At 39.1% G+C, this 22,994-nt stretch overlaps 1 protein-coding gene across 4 annotated transcripts in view; it reads left to right on the forward strand.

The window, feature by feature from the left end:
* Positions 1-481: 481 nt before the first annotated feature.
* EGF (epidermal growth factor) overlaps positions 482-22,994 on the forward strand; it is a 59,935-nt gene continuing 37,422 nt past the window's right edge. For 2 of the 4 annotated variants that reach the window (XM_048304366.1, XM_048304367.1), the window contains exons 1-6: positions 483-1,179; positions 9,993-10,124; positions 13,573-13,772; positions 14,718-14,899; positions 17,759-17,989; positions 19,524-19,726. In XM_048304366.1, coding sequence (XP_048160323.1) covers positions 1,053-1,179; positions 9,993-10,124; positions 13,573-13,772; positions 14,718-14,899; positions 17,759-17,989; positions 19,524-19,726 — 1,075 coding nt within the window. In that variant the 5' untranslated portion in view covers positions 483-1,052. Of the gene's footprint in view, positions 1,180-9,992; positions 10,125-13,572; positions 13,773-14,717; positions 14,900-17,758; positions 17,990-19,523; positions 19,727-22,994 lie in introns of all 4 variants that reach the window. The other 2 variants (XM_048304365.1, XM_048304364.1) reach the window with 2 other exon arrangements.

Raw genomic sequence — 22,994 nt, forward strand, 5'->3', positions numbered from 1 at the left:
GCTCAGAAATCATTACCCCAGTCTCTAACAACAGGTATTATCCTGTAGATGCATAGGGGCCAAATTCAGACCTGAGAGAGATAGTTTCAATTTCAAAATTGCAAACACATGCCCTAGATATGAACTTAACCTTAAGGTGATTTGAATTTCCAGTCAAAATATAGCAGAGAAACCAGAGGGATTTTTTCCCTGATTTTTGCATGAAATGTTTTGATGATAAAATTTGTTTCTGTTGTTAAATCACAGGACGATATTAACAGAAATGCGACTAATCATGATTGAACAGGAATTAAATAAACTTGCCTACAATCTCTGTGGAAAAAAACTTAGCTACAAGCTGCAGGTACTTCTCAAGCAGGAGGCGTTGCTTTTCTAAAGAGACTGTATTTATTATGGGTGGCTGGATATCTGCATGCTGGCTCAGTTCCCTGTAGTAAGGAACTGACTACATTACTATTTGCAAACACAGGGTTCACTCAAGTGGTACTAAAAAGAGAAGAGGTGGGGCAAGCAGAGCTTTAAAAAGAAAAGAGGAGCCCATCCAAGTCTGAATGTAAAAAACAACCGTGTTTCGGAGAAGGACGGTACCTGGAGATTTCGCTCCCTGCACTCCACTGAGAGCTGTGGTGAAGAGTTTTCTGAATTCTCTGCTTTTAAGATTTTAATGGCAGCTTTGTTGCAAGGAAATTTGCAGTGATCCTTGCTAGCATTGCTCTTAAGCTGTGTTAAATTTGTGGCAAGAGTGTCAGGCATTTCATACTTGCCTTCCAAAAGAAAAAAAAAGAAACGAGAGAGAGAGAGAGAAAAAGCCCTGATGCATGTGGGGAAGAAATCTCCCAGGAATTTCTTCAAGGTTGTAGTCAGACACAGTAAGGTCTAAAGTGACAAGAAAAGCAAGGCAAAGATAAAACTTGAAATTGTGATAAGATGTCTGAGTCTAAAGTGGCAGATTGCAGAAACCTTTTGGGATTACACATGCTCATCTTGTCCTGGATATGACTGAATACAAGCTAGTTTTTCTCTAGTGACAGCACAAAAAACCCCTCAGGATTATGTTTCTCTTCCTTGTTGCTTTTTTGCCAGTGGTTTTTAAAATTGGTTTTGTCAGCCTCTCAGCTCTGCAGCACTGGAACTGTCCTAATGGATATAGATTAAAGCCTGAAAACTCTGCTTGTATAGGTAAGTTGCTGAACTTTCCCAGATTAAGAAAAGTACATTTGTATTCTCTTAATTTCACTTCATAATTTTCAAAGAGTTTTTTTGCAGATTGCTTTTGTGCTGTACTGGGAGAACTGGTAAGTCAGCTTCTCAATGTCTGTTGCATTTCAAAATGAATATAACTCTTTTTTTTCTTCAGAAATCTGCACGTTTCTGTTCGTTTAACTAGCAGAAAGCAGAATAAATTTTCATATGATCATTAAGAGATATGAACTGTTCTTCAGTTACCAAAACTCCTTGCCACAGCTTTAGTGTCTCCATAGTTTCAGTACATGAGCATGCATGTGTTGGTGCTTCAATATATGTAAAGTTTGAGTATAGGTGTGGTTTTTTTATTTCTATATACATATAGAAAGAGTGTTTTAATGATTATGCACTAGTGCATATTTAGATGTGGGCTAGATAAATTTAAAACTTGTTTTTTCTATGCTTACTGTTACATGTAGATGAGTGTGCTCATATTAATAATGCATCTCATACAATACATGAATAGCAGGTGTGCTTAATACTGTAGTAGGGAGGTCTGGGAGAAATGTGCAACACTAACATTACTGTAATAATCTCCAGAGAACTGGAGCATGTAAAATGGAGGTTCCAATTCTTTAAAGAGTGTAAGAAAAAGGATGACAGAACCCTTCTCCCTCCCCTGCTACCGTGAGGTCCAATTCTTTCAAGAAATCCAGAGCCATTGAAGTTGTGGGCATTGCAGTTAGGAGATGAGGAAATGCTCTGCAAGGATTCAAGCAAACAGACCTCATACTTGGAGTTAATTCTTTTTGCCTTAGATTCCTTGGGCTTCAGAGGCCCTGAGTCAGTTCTTGTCATGATTCTAGTGATGTAATAACAGGTGCTTCCTCTGTGCTTTCTGCCAAGAAATACCATCTCGTAAGCGGAAAATAGAAGCCTGCATGTCAAATGCTGTCATATTGAGGGGGGAGGAGCTGGGCATTTTTTGTGTACAAATTGTAAACCTGACTGAAGGTTTATCTGAGAGACAAACACACCTAGAGAGTTCCAACCCTGATGCTTCAGTTCAAATGAGAAGCAGGCTTCTGAAATTAATCTCCTTATTACCACCTCTTACTATGTTTGCTTTACGTTGGAAAGAACTCTCAAAGTGCACAGACTGGACTCCCTTTAGGCCAACTTAAACCAGAGGGTGTCCCTGTAGGGATCATCTTCCCTCTCTGCTGTTGATGGCCATTTGGTCCCTGGGACCAGCCTAGGCCTGGTTTTCTGTAAGCCCAGGCTGGAATACATACAGTGTGTGTGCCATACCCCTAGCAACTGTTGCACTTTACACAGCCTCTCCTATAGATCCATACTATTTGCTAACATGTACTTGGCTTGCACAAGCTGATTAGGGTGTTCATTAATTATGGCTTCTGCATTACTGGGTAGCTCAATTAAGAGCTTGTGTATAATGGGGGAATCCTACTGAGATGAAGGGAATTGCTTGGCTGTTGTTTAATGAGTCAAAACCCCACTCTAAATACTAACATGCAAAAGGCTGCAAAGATTTTTTTTTCCTAGTGGACATATTTTGCATATTGATGCATATTGCTCTTCCATTAATGAAGATGTAACCTGCCCTGCATTAAGTCTTTTCTGTTGATAATCAGCTGCTGTATGAATGGAGGGCTCTAGATAAAACACTGAAACAGATTGGCTAGTGCCTCAGCAAAATCTCCAAGAAATAGCAGCAAAAGAAATCTTCCGCATAAGAGCTGATGTTACTGTGACATACTCTGAGCAATTCCATATGACATAAAATAAGTAAAAAATGCGATGCATTACAGTGATTTTTCAATTACCGACCACTGGATTACAGGGGATTAAGCAAAGATGAAGTTTTGACATGAAATGTAAGACTGAAGGATGCTTCAGTGTAAGGGATTTCCCTGTCTCCTTCCTCTGTGTACTGGATGCACAACTGGTGTTCTGACCAGGACTGGACATGTGATATTCTAGTTCAGTCATTATGTGAGACAGAGGGTGCGGTGGAAGCAAGTGGCAGGAAGCTGGAGGCAGGCTTTGAAGGTAATACTGGGGATAAAAGGGGTGAGTGGGAGACATGATTCATACCATTGAACTGTGAACAATGACAGCAAGCTGAATCGTGGCTTGGCGACCATTCTTGGCGAGCTGTAATAGATACACCAATTGTAAAATGCTCTTAATCATCTGAGGCTGTGGTGGCAACCTGCCAGCCATAAGGACTCCCCTGAACTGAGAAGGTGTCTGCTCTTTGTTAGTGAACTCTTACAAGTGATGCTTGCCAGAATGTGTGTAGGCTTTTCTAGATCTGTTTGCCACACTGCCGCTTCTGACGAAGGTCTAGGTCATCTTCTTCTTACATTGCTAAATAGCTCACTCCTTAATTAGTTCCTTTTATTTCTATGGATATTCAAAGATCAAAGGCCTCCTCATCCTGTGGAATTATAATGAAATCTAGCCCTAAATGTCTCACATAATTTTATACAGTTATTTTTAGAGAAATTATTTGAATCCTGACTTGGTATGACAAGAGAGAAGAGGCCTTTCTGAGGGGCTGTTAGTCCCAAAAGAGCAAAGCTTATAGGAAAGAAAGTGTGGGAGAAGAGATCACAAGGTCAGAGCAAAACTAGTCTGATGAATGAATGCATTGATGTATTGACAAGTTATGGCAGAATTGGAGGCACTTCTGCAATTTTTGACATGCCATCTTGAATTAATAGCTTATTTTAAGATGCTGTTAGGACTGTGGACTCAGTCACCTTTAATAACTCATCTTTCTTAAACCCCAGTGGAAACATAGAACCTTCTACCTCTGAAGAAAACTGGTCTGGCCTCCAAAGGAGCTATTATTCCTACAAAGAAAAAACATGTGCATATTTGGTCCCAGGAGAGCTTTGATTTGTAACATATTTGACAACGTAAGCATACATGGGACACCAGAGGATGGGCCTATGTCTGTTGGAATCAGTTGCCTGTGCCCTCCTGAAACACCACATTAACAACAGTATTTTTTATTCTCCCACGCTGTATAATCCTTTCCCTACTCAAGACTGAAAACGTTTTCCATGTTTGTCTGGAGCAGCGCCTAGGGCAGCCCCTTGAATTATCAATTTTAGAGTAGAGATTAATGCCTGTTAGTCTTGGGCTACCCTAGGTAAATATATTATCTTCTGGATACTGCAAGACTGGAGGTGTACTTTGGTTTCAGGACTGACTTTAAATACTCGCTTTGTAAGTTTTAAAAATGAAGAAAGATAGTAATTTTTAAGATACCCAACAGTATTGTAAAAAAAGTCTTGGAAGAAGGCAAAAAAACCCCCACATTATTGAAGTTTTGCCTAATCATAGGTTCTTAAACTCAGCACATCTCTGCCAGATTCTGACATTAACTGCTCAGCACTTGTCACTTCTTCAGGGCTAACATGCTGCACATTCCTACAGAGCTACAGCCTGCAATTGAAGTTGACAACTGCAGCTATCTAGGTCAGCTCTTTTGGTCAGATGCTTCTTTCTGTGTGTCAGGCTTTACACTTTGCTTCCTTTCTGTTCACCTCTCTCCTACCACAGAGCACTGGAGCTGTAGTTGAGGTGTGTTTTTTCCTTGCTTTCAGTAGCTGTCTTCCAGCTAGCTCACTTCTTATTATACTGACTTGGGGAAAGAAGCTTGTAAATATTTTTAGCAAATAGTAGGCAGGAATTCTTCAACATGGGTCTGAAGCCACAGACCAATTCATGAGAAGATTCACATTCAGCTGGATTCAGCTGAATGTGGACAAATACTATCTTCAGCTGTAAAAACTTGGATCAAAACAGGAAGGAGGCAAATATGTTACAAGAGACTACAGAAATGGCATCACACATCCCATGATACTTAATCCTAAAGAGGGTTACAGGGCAGACTCCCAAGCCAGTGACTAATATTGAAAAACTCATTGTTTTGCTCAGTGTAAAATAGCAGTTATTAATTTTGTGTTCTGTTTCTAAAAACTGACTACTTTTTAGGATCTAATTTGAAATCTGATTTTAAAAGGAGCTGGATGACAGTATTTGATGATGCCTCATGACTTTCATCTTTGAAAGGCAAGCCAGTAATAATACATTGAAAGTTGCATGATCCAGGTAGTAGAGGTCCATTTTGTAGTTACTAATTAACACATAGACTTTATTTCACATAGAATTTTTTCAAAGATAGGGTTTTGTTTTCCATTCTAGTGAGGAAACACTTGAGATCTGAGTCCAGAAAGGAAGAATAAAAGATATTGTAGTTCCTGGGGATCTTTTTTGACCTTTTTCTTCAAGATGTCTACAACTGGTTTCTTAATTGTATTTCAATCCTAAATTTGATTCTATGTTATACTTGATAAATCATATGTTCACACTTGCTGTCATATCTGTGAATGATCATCTCTGTGGCTCTGGGATGGAAGACACCAGGACTGGTAACCTTCTCATTGTATTCAGATTGTATTTCTTATCATAGAACTTGAGCATTTCACAAACTCTCTCCTCTCAAAAATTGTGAGTGATCAGGTTGTATTTTAAGCCTCATTTAAAATTGGACAGAAAAGATACTGAATTGTGCATCATCTATTTCACTGTGGCCTGCTGACAGCTGGGGTGTTTTTTCCATTTCTAGCTATCTTCTGTTCTTGGAGCTGGATGCTTTAAACAAAAGAGATAAAAGCGATGGGCTGCTTTCTTTGTCAGCCAGATGAAATTTCATGTTCAACCTTGTTGAAAAGATTATGGTGGTGGCTGAATACAGCGGATTGAATTAATCAAAAGTCCAGCTGAACAGGAACTATGTTTGCATGAGGTTATTTGAGTGTATGTATCTGCACGTACACTTTATGTATATAATGTATGTATTTGGGGCCATAATGAAATTCAGGTTCTGGCTCACTGTGGTTTCTCTGTGTCCCTGCCAGGCATACTAATGCTTCAACATTCTGCAACCAGAGCCTTTCTCAGGACTCTCAATAAAGTAGTATATTTGTATGCAAAGTCATTGAGAGCTGCCAACATCGTGATGACATGATTCATCGTTTTTGCTGATTCTCAAGGCATTTTTTTGCATAAAGAAGTCTTTGAGAACTAAGCAGAAGCTCATTCTTCCTTTCAGGGCTGGCTGTCAGGGCACTGCAGACAGCTTTTGTGTTCACTAAGCTGATTTCTTTCACAGGGTAAAGTTCCCACTGGGGGATGTGGTTGCCAGGACACGTAAAACAGCTACAACAGGATGCAACTCCATGCTTTCCTTTGGCACTAAAAGTGCAGATGAAGGCAGTGCTCGTTACACCTGATGGATGGTTTTGTGATGAGCTCTCCTAAACCTTAAAAACCAGCTTTTTTCATTTGTTTGTTTTGTTTTTGGGTTGGTGATTTGATTGCTTGATTGGTTTGTTCGATTTGGGTTTTTTGGTTGGACTTTTTTTTTTTTTTACTTAAAACAAAGAAGAGAGGGTTTTAAGCATAGGATCCTCTTCCACTGTTAATGCCATAAGAGCCAAACATTCAGTGCTGTGGCCTGTTTCACAATAGCATTGTGTCTCTGGCCTCTTCCTGCTTACTGCTGGAAGGGCACTCTGCAGTGGCCAAGCTGCCTGTGGCCACTGTGCCCCTGCTCTTTTGTTGGGCAGTGTTTCTTCCATGAGAGCCATTCTTCAGCTGAAGCCATGGCTTGCTTTACAGTCCGTGTGGGATTTGCTATACTATGTGAATTTTGGTGGTGATGAAAATGGACAGGCTGATAACCCTGAAATCTTCTCTTCAAGTGCAATTACTGAGGAAAGAGTGCAACTTCCTGTAGCCTGACCAGTCGGTGTTCTTGTTCTTGGAAAGTCAGTTTTTACCCTCATATAAAGCTGGAAAATCTACCCTGGAAATAAAGGGTCATTGCCCTTTTACCTTGGTATGTTGCTCAGTAACCTGTGCTTGGTTAAAGCATGTCTTCCCAGTATGACCTTGACTTTAGAATATTCACTGATGTTTTTCATGCCCTTCATGCCTTGGTAGCTAGTTCCCTTAGTGATTCACCCTTCCTGTTAAAATGTGAATTTAATGCCTGAATTTGAATTCCCTGGCTTCAGTTGTCATATATCAGCCCTTGTTAAACTGCTCCTGGAAAAGATTACAGTGTCTTTTAGAAAATCTACTACTTTTTCTTTGTGAAGGTATTAATTTGTGGTGCTCAGTCCTTCTTACAAGCTTCTTTCTGATAATCTAAGCATTCTGAGCTGTTTAATTTTCTCACAGAAAGGCACTTTTCTTTGCTGTCAAATCAGGCTTTCTATCCTTGCTGTATACACTTCCTAATTTTTCCTGGTCCTTTAACAACCTTTATCTGAGAAATACAAACAGCATGCCAATGTAGTCTGACCACTGCCATATAGAGAAGCAAATCTTTTCCTCACAGTCATTATTTTATTCTGTGTTGTGATTTGAATTTTCTTACCCAGTAACATGCTTAGAGGTCAGCTTTCTGTCCAGTATGAACACAAGTCCTTCTCAGAGAAAGCAGTCTTTTAGATCCAATCTATAGGCCAGGCCTATCTTTTTTATTCTTATTTTATGTGCTCTTTATAGTGATTGAATAATAGCTCAGCAGTGCTTCACACTGCTTAATCAAACAACCTCTCTCTTTAACAATCCTGTATCTACACAGCTGCCTTTTTCACCCATACTTGTGATTTCCACAGAGAAATAGCATCAGGTTCATTTTGCAAGCTACTACTGTCATAAAAGTATTTTGAGAAACATAAACTACATTATCAACAGAGTCTCACACCTGCTGTGGTGCTGGTGGCTGGATCAGGTTGTGTCCAGCTTAATCGTTCAGTTACTTGATTTAAAAACCAGTGCATTGGGGAGATAGCTTCAAACAGTGGTCATGTCTGACACTGACAGCAGCTGGACAAGGACCTGAGGTCTCCAAAGCCCTCCCTTTTGGGCTATCAAAGAGCCCTTTAGCGTCAGTGACATCCAGGCAGCGTTTTCCAGGAGTATCTAGTTTTAGTGGTGACCTGGAGCCCATTAATACACTTCTAAGCCAGTAAAACCTTCCTAGAGCGGATTTTTAATAGTTTCTCTTTTAATGCTGTGAAGAATGGAATGTACAATCCTAGTACATGTGGGAAAATATGCTCTTGCAAGCTGATTTTTTGAAGAAAAGTGTGGGTTGGAATTAGAGTCCTTGATGGAATTACGTTGCTGAAAATGCTTCTGCTTTACCTTTGTAATCTGTTAAACAGAAATCCATTGCATGTGCTCTGATTACATTTCATACATTGTCAAATTAGCTCTTCTGCTCTTCGGAACATGAACTTGTGGGAAAACTCTGTAAACAATAAGGAAGCTTTCTCTAGTCTATACAGACACGTTAGGCGGCCGTAAAGAATTGACATTCTTTTTAAACACCTTTGATACTTGGACACAGAAAAAACTCCTTGGAACACTTCTGCTACACATAATTTCTAAAAGCAGTTAAGGAGACTGGTTCCCAGAACCATGGGATATCAGAGATCTGGTTACTTAGCTCTTCCTAAGTTACTGAGAAAGTTTCTTTCAAAGTCTTTTAGGAGTTAGCTAAATTGCTGTTCCTTGTAGTTAATGTTCCCTTCTTTAAACTAAGGGAATTCTCACATGATACACACAGACCTAGTTTTGGTTGTGAATCGATGTCCTTTAGTGACTTAATCAAATGTGTTGCTTTAAAACAAAGTATGTTGGTTCCTTTATTCCTGCATGTGCCAAGTCACATGATAAAATACAGAACAAAACCCACTGACATCAAAAAGAACTTGGGCAAGAAAAGAGCTGCTCCTTAGAGCAATGCTCACACAGTAGTTGAAGAAGGAAAGTATACAAGAAATATACCAGCATATGGTACCACCAGATGCCAAGTACCTTGGGAAGTTACTATCAGACGTGTTTGTTTTCAGAAGGAACTAAAATTTATCTCAATGTTGTGGGACAATTATCCATGGTACTGCCAATTTCTTTTCCCCTTAGTGTAAACTGCGCTCCTCAGTGGTAATCTTTTTCCTTTTGAAAAATAGATTCCTTAATTTAGGACTTAAGTAATAGTTACTTCCTCAAGTCCTGATAAAACACCATAAATACACCAAATATCTTTCAAATCCAAAAGGTTATAGCCTAACCTACCAGTTAAAAGCCTAGTTTCTAATTAATTTGCTTGTTGCCTTGGTTTGGGCTTGTTGCTGTCAGAATATTGTGGGAATTTTAGTGTTTTTTATGTCTGTTTGAGATCTGACTCAAACCAAAATGAGCTCAGTGTTGAACTCAGTGCTGTAACAGTCTGTTTGCTGCCTTGCTGTTTCACAAAGTCTGTTAATTTCTTGGCAAAATTTTTACTGTTGAAAAGGGGATAAAGATAGAAAGAAGTAGCTGTAAGCAGCATTTGCATAGCAAATAATAACACAAATCAAGACAAGTCTGTTCGCTGTGTTTGGGTAATTAGAGACCAGAGTACCCAGATAGTAGGGAGAAGGGTAATTTCCCTTGACAGTAAAAAAAACCCCAAAACAAAACTACAATGCCCTCCAAAATCACTGTGAATGTGACAATGATAAATTTTAAAAAGTCCAAATAATTCTGAAACCAATGCATGAAGGAATACAGCCATCCTCATCTCGTTTTTTAAAAATGGGATACTAAATTTTGTGACGATTTATTATTAGATAAGTATGTCAAAGGTATTGTTCTTTGCTGCTATTGCTAGCTGAGTTTTCCTGATCTTTTTCAAATACTTATTTCAGATATTGATGAGTGCCTTGAAGGTGGTCTGGGAACCTGTGGCCAAACCTGTATCAATATTCCAGGGTCATACATCTGTTCCTGTTTGCCTGGCTACTCCTTGGGTATTGACAAGTGGTCTTGCAATGTGAACGGTAAGGAGATTTTTGTTTTGGATAATTGAAACAGGGCTTTAGAGATTTAGTTAGCATTGCTTCCCAAAGCGAACTATGCCTGCTGGTCCCTACTGGTCAGTGACTGGTGTTCTCTGGTTTGCTGACCAGAGGCAAAAAAAATGCCTCTCCTGCTGTGTGGGTAAGTGGCAAAGCCAAAAGTGGGTGCCACAGAGGAGTGACGGTGAAGAATGTAAACTATGGTGGTGGAAAGATGAATGAATATATGAAAACAAAAAACTAAATTAAACAATTACCTCCTGTTTGCCTTCTCTGCCAGTTTAAAAGTGTAAATTCTCTTATCCCATCCTTACTTCCAAGAAGACATGGCAGTACACAAGATTCTGCTACCTTTGCTGCTTTCAGTCTCTTGGCCTTGATGTCATTCCAATATGTTTAGGTTCTAGGGACAGTGCTGTAAAATTAGAAGGAGGAGGCCCACATTTTTTGTTTCATCCATTAGCAGTTAAAAGACTTGAGTGCTTCTGTGAGTAATTTCTCTCATTTCCTCTGTCCTGAGTATATAAATTGATTTTTAAGTGTGGGAGATGCATTTAAATTTCAAAGTTTTTAGCTTTTTTAAGAGGAAAATATTCACAGTTGCAGCCTTTGGTTAACCTTCATTTTGTCTTCAACTGACACTATCCAGGGGAAAAAAATTGAGTTGGATTTTATTGATTGGCTTAACCCTATATTGCATCTAGAGTATGAGGTGGAAGTGCTCTGAAGCTCATCTCTCACCTCTCCACTTCGAATTCTGAATGCCTGGCTTTGGTTTCTGTCTGGGATACACCATAGCTTCCTTCTGATCCAGTACCTCAAGTTGGATTTTTTTTGACTAGTATTTACCTGGGGCCCTTGCTAACGCAGAGATGGGATGTGACAAGGCATGTTTCTGACCCGAGAAGTAGGAGATGTACTTGAGTCGCTATGCATGCAGCCTTTGGGACCACGAACATAACCAAAAGCATTCTGTATAGATCCCAAATTGCCACCAACGCAATTACTTTAGACCAGCCCCCCTAGAATCTCATAATTATCAGCAAAATGTAACTCACAAAGACCCAGTCTGGATTTTTTCTGGTCCTGCCTACAAATGCCTAGTTCCTTTGCAAACTTTCCACTTCTGAACTGAAGTGAAAACGAACATGTTGCTTCCCAGCAAGTTTTGCACAGGTATCTTTCAAAGAACAATCTTACCTTCATACTGGAGTACTACAACTTTTTAGCATGTTATTACTAACATTTATAGTAACTGTAGAAAGGGACTGATAGAGCTACCGTGATGGATATGGAATCTTTGTCAGGTATAAACCCTTCTGTGGGGGATGCACTAGGTTAAATACCCTCAAGTTTTCAAGTTTTCGGGAAGATCTTTGGTGCAGATACGGTTTGCCTGGTAGTTAATCCCCTGACAAAACTGAGTCCCAAATCTGACTGGTGCCTCTGCAGTAAAAGTTAGATTTGTTCAGTTCCTGTTCCATTTAGAGTCCTCATTCACAGGCACCTGGTAGGAAACTCAGAGAGTGGAAAGGACAAAACCAAAGTGTATAAATAGTCTTGGTCAACAAATTGGCAAAAATGCAGGTGGTAGCTGTCAAATCCCTTAGATAAATCAGCCTGGCTACTCTTCAGCATTCATTTGTCATTTACATGAAGCAAGTCTTCATTGTTCAAATATGCTCACATGGGGTTGCTCAGTGCAAGTAGCAGCAGGAAAAGGGAGTAATTAAAATCTTGTAAGTGGCTGCTATAATTAGGTGATGGCTTTAAAACTTGAGATACAAAACATTCTGTTAGTACAGAAACAGTGTTCTGGCCATCTTGCCATCTTCCCTGTGAACAGGACAAAATTACATCTTGGGTGCTCATCAGAACTTTCTTCATGTTGGGAAATCAAAATTTGTCTCATTCCTCTGTTTTGAGAGGAAAATTAACCTTGCAACTATGATGAAGGTGGAGCACCTGTCTAAAATTTTTAGAAGTGCTTTTTGTTGAGTTTGAAGCCTTGGGTATCATGCTAATAGCAAAGATATTTAGTTAAAAAAAGATGTGAACCTTGTCAATAAAACCAATTTAATTTTCAGAAGTATATGTGTAAGAAAACTGGTGGTAGTGCGTCTTTAATGGCATCCATTCTTGATAAATGGAGAGTTGCTTCTTCAGTGCAGAATAATTCAGCTGCTGATTATACAGGCTTGAAAGCTGTTATTCTGTTGGATCTACATCAATAACTGCATTTCAAAATAATTTGGTTAGAGCATTACTCATATGTCAGAATCTGTTGTTTCAGGCAACCATGTTATAAATCCCCACCATTACTAACACAAATGGGATTTATGTTTTGGGGTTTTTTTAGTGGTAAATTAAAGAATAGAGTTAATGCCCACAAATATGTATATATATAAACAAATCCAAATGCAAACAACAAACCCATGTTTATTTTTAAAATGAAAGTTAAAGTGTGTTGGTTACGTAAGAACTCCTTTCCTTTATGCACTTGACAGACAGCCATAATATTCAAATAGCCTAAATGAAAACCCTTGTGGTTTGGAAATGTAGTTAAGGCTCCTTGGGCAATCTTAATTGTCCTCTACAGTGATACCCTAAAAATAACAAAGAGGACTTGATAAAACTGGGGCAGCCCCAATCATTATGCCCTACTAATTGTACTTCCATACTTATCACCTGGTTTTAAGGCTGCATCAAGGTTATTTGGGACCATCAGCTGCTCATCACTTTCAGCCTTAACTGGTTTTCTACAGTTTGGGACATAATTGGAACACCTTTGATTTTAACACATTTTATGTTCAGGTACTGCTATACTCTTACCCTTCGCTCAGTACAAATACAGTTTTTGTCTGGAAGAAGTTGTGGCTTTTGAGCTGTAGGAGTTTTAAGTACAGGTCTTTTGTTTTCCTTCAGCCTTCTGCAGCACAAGAAACCTTCCCAGTCTCCAGCTTCTTCTTTTTCCCTGTCTTGGGATATTCTATTTCCCTTTTTGGATAGTTAAAGAGAGACCCCAGCATAGCTCTCTGTGATAAATTCTTGCTATGGCTCAATAGTTTGAAGTGGTCTTCAACTAGGAGACACATCCATGGCAAACTTCTTTCAACCTCAGCTGGCAAGCATGCAGCAGTTGTTCTGACCTCTGACTGGGCTGTAGGATTTGGGAGTAGTGATAACAACCATTGCAGCTTCAGTTTCCTAACTCAGATTTTTGCTATAATTTTCAGCATTAAATGTGAAAGGACCATTACAACTATATCTTACTGGTTCTCTGTGGTACACCTAGAAAGTTATCATTAAGAAATAAGACCACTATATCCTGAACTTTCTCTTTGACTTGTATACTACTAATGAGAACTCAATGCAGCAAAAATGCAATGATTATCAATTAATTGGTCTCATTTTGTTTTCTCCACACCAGACCCAGCACCATTCTTACTTTTTAGCCACGGAAATGCCATCTTTAGAATTGACACTGAAGGGACCAATCATGAAAGATTGGTTGCGGATACTGGTCCATCAACCCTTATGGATTTCCACTATATAGAAGAGAAAGTGTATTGGGTAGACTCTGAAAGGCGACTACTTCAAAGAATTCACCTAAATGGCACAAAACGAGAGGTAGTGTAATCAGTTCTTTGGAATTCTCCAAGTTAATAGGTGCAAACCCCTCTGTGGAAACCACCTGCTCCTTGGGTACAATTCTGCTGTTACTGTTCATCGATTAGCGCTTTACTTTTGCTGCTGTAATAGTTCTGATCCTGAGTCCAGGCTCTTTTACTGGTATCCACGTACATTTCTGTGGACCAAGTAAAGGGGAGTTAAAAATGAAGGATAGGAAATTCAGACAAACTAAGGCTTTGTAGACAATAATGTTTGTATCAGTTATAGATTAATCTCTGGCATTACAACTTTGTCTTCAAGATTGTTGTAACAGAAGCTGACACAAATGCTACGAGAAGAATGTACTCAAATTCCTACTCATTTTTTCTCTAACCTTTTATTGACTTCAGTGGTTGCATAACTGCTTTTAGCGCAGAAAAAAGCTCTGCAGTTCATTGCATGTGGCTGATTAAAAAGGGTAGACAGGCTGTTTTGGCTGAACTTCATTTCTGTGAGAGCGTTCTTTCGTTTGAGAGAGATTGCCAGGATCATTTACCCGTGTGGAGTTTTCACTGATGCATTTTCACTGATTTTGAAGGATCATAGTCCTGTAACAGTGTGTTAGGAGACTTCCATCTGTAACAGTACAGGCCTGGGTGCTTCACAGTGTGTCAAATGCAAAAAGTTGTAGCTAAATATAAATCCAGTGTATTTCTTGTGCAGAACAGTTTCTCCTTTTGCAGGGAGTAACTCAGTTCAGAGGAGGTATGTGTAAGTACAAAGAACAAATGAAAGTGATGGAAGAAAAAGAAAGAGAAATAGCTACAGGTCTGAAAAAAAAATGAAGCAGGCAAAGGAATGAACTGGAAAGTTTCAATTGGGTATTCTATTCCCTGTAACGAAAGCCAAGTTTAGAGCAGTCATCAGGATTCTTCTTGTCAACTCTTTTTATCTTGCTTACAGAGACTATGTTACATAGACAAAGGCATTTCAGGGTTTGCTATTGACTGGATAAATCAAGACATTCTCTGGGCCAACAGACAGAAGGGAACCGTAGAAGCAACAGACATGAATGGGAAGAAACGCCGAGTTCTTCTAAGAGCTGTTGGTCGTCCCACAAGGATTACCATTGATGCTGAACAAAGGTAATTTTAAATGGGTTCGTAATTTCATTGAAATGGACTCCAAATATGTAAAGTACTATGACTGTGGTTTCATGTAATCATATAAATGGATTAGAAGAGACTATAAAGATCATCCAGTTCCAACCCACCCACCACGGGTAGGGAGACCTTCCACTTGATCAGGTTGCACAAAGCCCCATCTGACCTTTCTTGAACAATTCCAGAGCTGGGGCATCTACAACTTCTCTGGGCAACCTATTCCAGTGCCTCACCATCCTCACAGTAAAGAATTTATTTCTCACATCCTTTCTAAAACAAACTTTGCTCTTTCAGCAAAGTTTCTGGGTAGGAAAACAGTATTGGAGAGGCAAAGGGAATGATGCCTGCAAATGCTGGGAGCCCCTTGTGCTCCAAACCCAGCCACACTTAGAATATAAATTGGTATGTTTTAGAAAAAAAAAAGGCTGAACTGACAGTTTGCTGCTGTTTCCCTTGTTTCTTTACCCATGTCTCTGAATATTGGTTGTGAATCTACTGCTGCTGCTTAGCATCACTGGTAGTTTGGCCTTCATAGAAATGCTCCTTTCAGCTTCAAGTCATTTACATTGAGAACCATGCTCGCATGAGAGGCCTGGCTCCTCAAGGGTTACCACTATGAATTACCACCACAGTGGTCTGCTAACTTCTCTTTACACAAAAAACTCTTGCATTAAAGTCACGAAAAAAGAAGCTTGAGCAGACTTTGAAATGCTCCTGTTTTGCTTAGCAAGAGCATGTCCTTGCCTCCAGTTTTGATTTGCATTAAAGTTCCTCAGCAGTGTGTGAAACTACTTTAATATTAAGGCTCATGTGTCCTTTCCTAGTAAATTTGTACATAAACCAATCTTATGGTGACAGCAGCATTGCTAATATTCTCTGGAGTTTTGCCATTTCAGTGGGGTTCATGGCCTGGACACCAGCCTGTGCATTTTTTTCCCTGATTTCCTTTTCAATGTAGCTTTTATCAGTCTTGGAGATATTCACAATTCCTCAGACCCAATCTCAAATGCCATTGAAACACATCTTACAAATGGCAATGTAGGGGTGTGTTTGCTGAATGTATGGGAAAGTTTGGGGAGACTCAAGAGTGGATATTCACCTAGGTGTGCTTCACTGTGCCTAAAATCTGTACTCATGTGCTTAGAGCAAGGCCATTAAGCCACTAAAAAAGTGTAAAGAAACTAGACTCCAAGAAGTCTAACATAATTTTTATGTCCTAACTTTTATGGCAATTTGCTTGTATGAAAACTCTTGAGGGCTCTATTTTTAATGTGAAGTGAATCAAAACCCCCAGTATGTTTACATGCACAGGCATAAATACATGCACATGGACTAAATCTGACATTAACAATGTCTTTCTCTGAACAAGTGCAACTCTTAAGTAATGAAGGTTGATGTGATACCCTAATAACAGAGTTTTTCCCATAGTATGTGCCTGGATATTAGCAGTGATAGGATTTTTTTAGAAGCAGTAATATAACTATTGCAATAGATTACTTTGAATTTTTAATGGTGTTTAGAAATGCCAAAAAATTAGGTTTTAGTGTGAAGAAAAATAGAAGGAAAATACAGTAAAGGCTGGCAATTACTCAGGGTGGTATCTAATCATAGTTTTTCTTCTGTCTTTCTGTTCATATCATATTCTATCCCTACAATGATTTGCAAAGCCCGGGCATAGACTATAACTTCCTTTGTTTCTTAGTTTCCTTGTGTGTAAAAAGCGAATCCTCACATTTGTCTGAAGTTTGAGAGTAGTGACATTTCTTGAATAACAGGTATACTAGAGAAAGGCAAGTAAATATTAATAACTTTTTAAAAATGAAGAATAGAATTTGGCTGTCCTTCTGGAAACGTGTTTTTGCCTATACACCAACACTCATGATTACTGTAGACTGTGTAACAGTGAGGAAAAGCTGTGAGGCAGAGGCTGAGTCTTTCTACTGGTTTAGTACAGTCCCTTGCCAGTGATATCTAAGACATTTGGGGCCTTTAACAAATTATTAACATAATCCCGAAAAGGTGACTTTATGCTACATGATCTTGTGCATATAAACCCTGCACTTCTGTGATGACAGGTCAAAATAATGATTCTTCTTGGAATTTTTGTCCATAAGTAACCCAAGGAAAGAACTAAACCCAAACATTGACAAATAAAATATATGTAGATTAGGGATAACTTACTATTTTGGAAGAACTGCTCTTTCTCTTAATCACATCAGTAAATCTGGATTCTGATCCATGAATAACTTGGCATGCAAGTAGTTCAGTGCATAACTGGTTTGAATATTGGAGCTGTGTTTTGACTGTCTTCATTTAATAACAGCATAGTCTGGCTGCCATAACCAGCAGGAAGATATTAATGAGAACTATAGCAGAAATGGCGTTTCTAAGTTCATCACTTAAGTGGCGTGTTCAACTAGAAATTCTGGAGATAAATTCCTTCCCAAAGGCAGAGGGCAATGCAGATCTGCCTCAAGGACCTGCCTTTCCTCAAGTTTGCAGAAGCTCCCCGTAGATCTGAGAAATTATTCCAGTTTCCTTGTCTGACTGCACGGCTGAACAGAGCAGAGAGACAGACAATAGTGCTTTGTGGTTAAGCTGGGCTGATTCCTGCTTGACCTACTTGAGGGAAATTGCTAGTACCTCCAGTAATACTGGTTTCTGGGATCCCCAGCAGTACCAGTAGTTCTAGAGCCATACTGAGAAATGTTGTATACAGGAGCAACTAAATAACTAAATAAAGCATGTGTAGCTGTGATGTGATTTTGCAAACGTGGGGTTTGTTTGTTGTGGGGTTTTTTGTTTTGTTTTGTTCTTTAAACACGCCTCTCTTGCCTGCAGGCTGTTATTTGTATCTTCAGATGGTACAGTTTCCAGCATACACCGAGTGTCCCTCAGTGGAAGTGATATGATAAATATTTTAAAAACCACAGAGAAAATAAAGGCCATCTCACTAGATTTTGTTGACACAAGGCTCTACTGGATCCAACATGACCACGGAAAAGAGATTTCCCATATTGGATCATGTGACTATGATGGTGGGGCTGTTCGTTTCCTCAGGAGTTCTGTCCGGTGAGTTTTCCTCAGCTTGTCAGAAATAAAGCACTCATTTCAGGGATGCAGTTAAGCTCTCTTCCTCATTCTCCCTTTTATTGGGTCAGTTGACAACATGAAGAGTATAAAATGTAGTGCAAATGGCCTGTGACTGTAAATAGAACATTAAAGATAGGAAAATGGAAAAGTATCACTGTTGTAAGGATAATACTGCCACTCAGTACTCTCCATCTCCCAAACTTTTAGCAAATGATAACTAATTAATCCTTAGAATTCCTCCCTAAGTGTTTATTAGTGACCTTTTTCTACAGATAGGGAAGCCAAAAGGAGAGATTAAATGATTTACCCAAGGTCACAGTGGGTGAGCTCAGGTGTCTGAGCTGTGCTCAAGAGACTGAACTCCATCCTCATCTAAGCCTGTTGTCCTCCTTAGCTGCTGGGTGGGGAGGCTTGGCCCTGTGCTCAGGCTCTCCAAGAAGCATCAGCAGATGTGGTGAAAACTGTACTGTGCAAGAGAATTGTTCCCCAGTGCCAGGGCTAAGCATGGCTGGGGGGGCTCTTAGACCACTGAGCTTTTGGCCTTCATGACGTGCAGGGGCACAGGAACCCGGTGGTGGTCATGGGGCCAGTGAGGGGATCAGGAAAAGGTTGTCACTGAAGTGTCTTTCAGTATGATTGGGTCACCATGTGTGGAAAAGGGATTTCCAACACAAAACTGAGAAAAATACACGGTTTTTCTGGCCTGCTGATTTAAATATGTGGCACATCATTTGCATATGATGAACACAAAGGTGGCTTCTCCCTACACTGCCAGTAGTAACACTGGATTTTTCATTACTTTTTTTCCATTTCTCCCTTGAGCTGGTTGTTGTTCACTGGGGCATTAATCCTTTGGACTGGATGATCTGGATTCTTAGTTTTCCACCTGGATTATGTGCTGGAAAGTGGAAGACAAAAATACCTCTTTCAGTATTTTTTCTGCTCTCTCTCTTATTTAAAACTTGGTCCTTTTGTGATTTCTGCTAGCTGCTATAACTGACCAGTGAATGGAAACTACGTTCCTGAGATAGGAGAAGCAACAGAAAATGGATTTTAGGAATTCCCTACTCCTACCACTTCATCTCCACCCTGATTTCCTCAGACAGTCTGAATTGTCAGAGGAGGCACTGGATATTGGGAAATGGTGGAGCTTGTCTGACCTACATCCTTCAATAAACCAAATTTCCATTTTGGTTGCTGGGTTCACCAGAAGCAGGGTGATGCCTTCCAGTGAAGTCAGTCCTGAACAGTAGATCATTAACCCTGTGAGAAATGCAGTTTATCCATTTTGTGTCTATTTCTTCCAAATTTTCAGGATTATGATTGCTGAATTATTTTGGGAATGTCTCTGCACCTCTTCTGATTCTCATATATAGAAGATAATATAGTGTGTGTATACATACATATATATATATATATATATATATATATATATATATAAACCAATATGTTTGAGTGAGTAAATATATAGGGATCAGGTAACGTGCCACTTCATTATCTTCTCTTGTTGTAGACATCAATTGCTTGGTATGTCTCTTTTTGCTGAGCACCTGTACTACTCAGACTTGAAGTCCGGCATGATATGGAGAGCCAACAAATATACTGGAAAAGTTGTAGTCACAATTAGCCTGAAGCCATCATTTTTCCCACCAGTGGAGATAAAAATAGTACATCCATTTAAACAGCCAGGTGCAAGGATTGATTCTCAGGATTTGGGTAAGTAAATGTAATGCTGCGGTTTTATGTGTGAGAATAATAATGTCATACACCCTGATTCTCTGCAGTAAGAATTTTCTTTGGCAAAATTCCAGGCCTCAGTGAAATAAAGGAAAAAGTTTTTTTTACTTCAGTGGTCTACAGTTCCTCTTGGTGTGTGTAGCTCCAGCTGAGTATCAGGCTAGAAGCATGCTGAGCATGAGCTGCTTATTTCATTAATCTGAATACACATGCAGATAAATGTGACTTTCTCCTTCTCTTGCCTTTCTTTACACAAGGATATTTTTATGCATTCCTGAGAAATGCACAAAGCATCCAGCTTTCTAATCCTCTGCCTACATTATCTTCATCAAATGTGTGCTTCGTTCTGGAAGTTTTACTCTAGGGTGCATCTTAACACCTCTGATTATTATGGCACCAAAGGATTTTTAGCACACACTATGTTCTACAAATGGATGTCTCAGCTTTGCTGGGAAATGATTCAATTAAAAGTCAGCAGGTCTTAGGCAATCTTGAAGCTGCCATGATAAGTATAGAATAAGAGTCTCCTGTGCCTTTAATTGATACCAATTGCAGCCCACAGTGTGAGTTGGTCATCTTGCTGCCTTTCACAGTGGATCAAAAAATGAAGGTAATTGGCTATCAATAGTTCACCTTCCTTGAGGATTCCTGCTGAGGAAGTAGGAAGTGGGGGATATCCAGGGAAATAATATCTTGTCCTCTAGTCTCTGGGGAGCAGAGCATTCTTGCTTTAATGGAATAGCTTCTGTCACCAGTTTTGCTTGGATAAGAGCAACAGAGCAAACAGCGTGGAGGCATTTGTGTGTCAAGCAAAGGTTGCACAACCCCCAAGGGAAGATGGCCATGGATTCCCAGAGGTATAGACAGTATAAAGACATGGGGAGAATATAGTGTTTGTTCTAGTTTGTATGAGCAAAAATGAAACTGTAAATACCTCTGAACTATTCCTATATAGTTACTATAAAATAGGCTTTGTCTTTCTTCATGCCATCCAACAGCTCTGTGCAGTACCATGCAGTCTCTGCTCTCTGAAGACTGGTCTGAGTGGGAAAACCAAAACCTTCAAAGGATCTTTCCCCTTCAAATGCTTTGTTTGCAGTGCCAAGATGTGTTGAGATGCAGAAGATAAAGTGTTCCTGGAAATCCAGCTTACACTTGTAAGCACAGGGAGTCTCTATTCAGAGACAATACTTGATCTGTCCTTACTTTGGGGAAAATGGGTGTCCTGGAAAATGGAAGCACTTTTTTCTACTGGCACATTTGGTGCCCTCACACAGAGGAACTAAGCCAAGGGCGTGCAGCTTGATTTCAGTGGCTGTGGGCACTTAGATTTTATTCTTCTCTCAGAAGACTAACTCCACTTCTTCCGCCAGAGCATTCTGCTTTCTGGCATTTCTCTTTCCATGGAAAAAAGGCTTTCCCTGCTTTTATTAATATATAAACTACAAATGTTTTCAAATGTATGTATATTTCCAACATGTTTAGTAAATTTTTATGTGATAGTAAATGTTGTCAAGAGTAGCCTTTTTTTTTTTAAATTCAAAATAACTTCTTGTAAAAATGTCTGGGAAGTGATGGAGTAGAAAGAAGCTTAGCGGGCTGAATCCAGATGAATCTTTTGGACTTTGTATGTACATTACTTGGCTTATCCAATGCAAGAACAGGGATGAAAGGAGGACTAATGAGCCTGGAGTTCAAATGAGATTTATAGCTGATTTTACAAGGGAGAAACCTGGAGATAAAAGCATACCTAGACTAATTGGATGCTCTGTACCGGCTAAGAAAATGTACATTGCAACGTCATGTCAGCTGTGAATTATCAAGCTTTCTTTAAAGCAGATAACTGGCGAGTTCCTTCAGATGGAAAGGGAACTTAGGATAAGTGTGCAACTGATATGATCTGATTTTTTTTTACTGGAATTTGAATTATTTACTTTGCTACTTAAATTCCTCATGTCCTCTTCCCTTTCTCTTTCAAATGGCTTGGTCAGGGCCAAAAAGTAAAGAGAAGAGCATTAATTCATCTATGGATCTGTCATAACCCCACAGAACAACTTCGGTATGGCACTTCCAACAATGGCTCATAAAATACTTGAATTACTTTAACATCTCAAATACTGCCTCTGACATTTTTAAAGAATCTTTCCTAACAGATTAATGATATTCAGTACACTTGGTTTGGGGTTTTTTTTTGAGGAATTATGTTTTTTTTCTTTCCAGTGTAAGATACTAACATCAGTCTAATATCTGAGTACACATATTTCCATATAAGACAGGTGATGGGAGGGAAAAAATCCCACAGAACACAAGAAAGTTAGAAAATATGGTTTGTAATGGTGTTCTTCCAGAAAATACTGCGTTATAAATTTCTTGATTCCTAATTTAATCACCATTCTCTTCAAGCTTTGAAATGTGATTGGTTTTTTAAGTATTGATATGGCTACATAGACTTCTAATACTTACTCAGTTAAAAATTATTATCTTCTTGAGATTGTCCAGATGGCAAAACTATTGGTTCTGTTACTTATTCCATAACTCCCAGGTGTCTTAGGTCTTTTTAGACCACTTAGATCAATAATGGTACAAACATGGGGAGGAAAACAGAAACAGTGATAAACATATGATGCAGTCTTGAATGCAGTCTTGTTTCTGGCTTCTACTGTTTTGTGGCTGCACGCACTTGCACTTTTGTCATTCTAATGGGTTCTTTATTTGAAGATTAGACTCTCTACTACTGTATGTTCCCTATTCAGTTGCAGTAGAAAAAGATTGTGTCCAATTCAAAATTAATTATACAAAACGAGAGGCTTAGCTAAAACCACACAAAATTCAAGTCTTTTAAAGGATAACATGCTAAATAGCATAGATAATATCCATCAAGTCATCCATTCATCATTTTTCGTTTACTGATACAACATTTGTTAGAGAAGAATTAACCAGTTTGATGCAAATATGTGCAAGGTATCTGTGTCTGCAGCCAGGCTGCAGTGTCTGTCTGGGAAATCATACATTATTACTTTTATAGATGTGATCTGTCATTCCACCAAGGGGCCAACATTTTCTCTGTTGTGGCTAGCAGAAGAATAAACTTGGAGCTTAAATATTATGCAGTTTTCCATCTCTTGGAATTTATATTTTGAATTGGCAACAGCACAAGAACATTGGTTACATATGCATTTCTTTGCCTGTATGAACTAGTGATTTCTTATACGTTACACACACAGCCAAGGCAAAGACAGAGTTTTGT

The sequence above is a fragment of the Corvus hawaiiensis genome, chromosome 5 (genome assembly GCF_020740725.1).
Source record: "Corvus hawaiiensis isolate bCorHaw1 chromosome 5, bCorHaw1.pri.cur, whole genome shotgun sequence".
Lineage (NCBI taxonomy): Eukaryota > Metazoa > Chordata > Aves > Passeriformes > Corvidae > Corvus > Corvus hawaiiensis.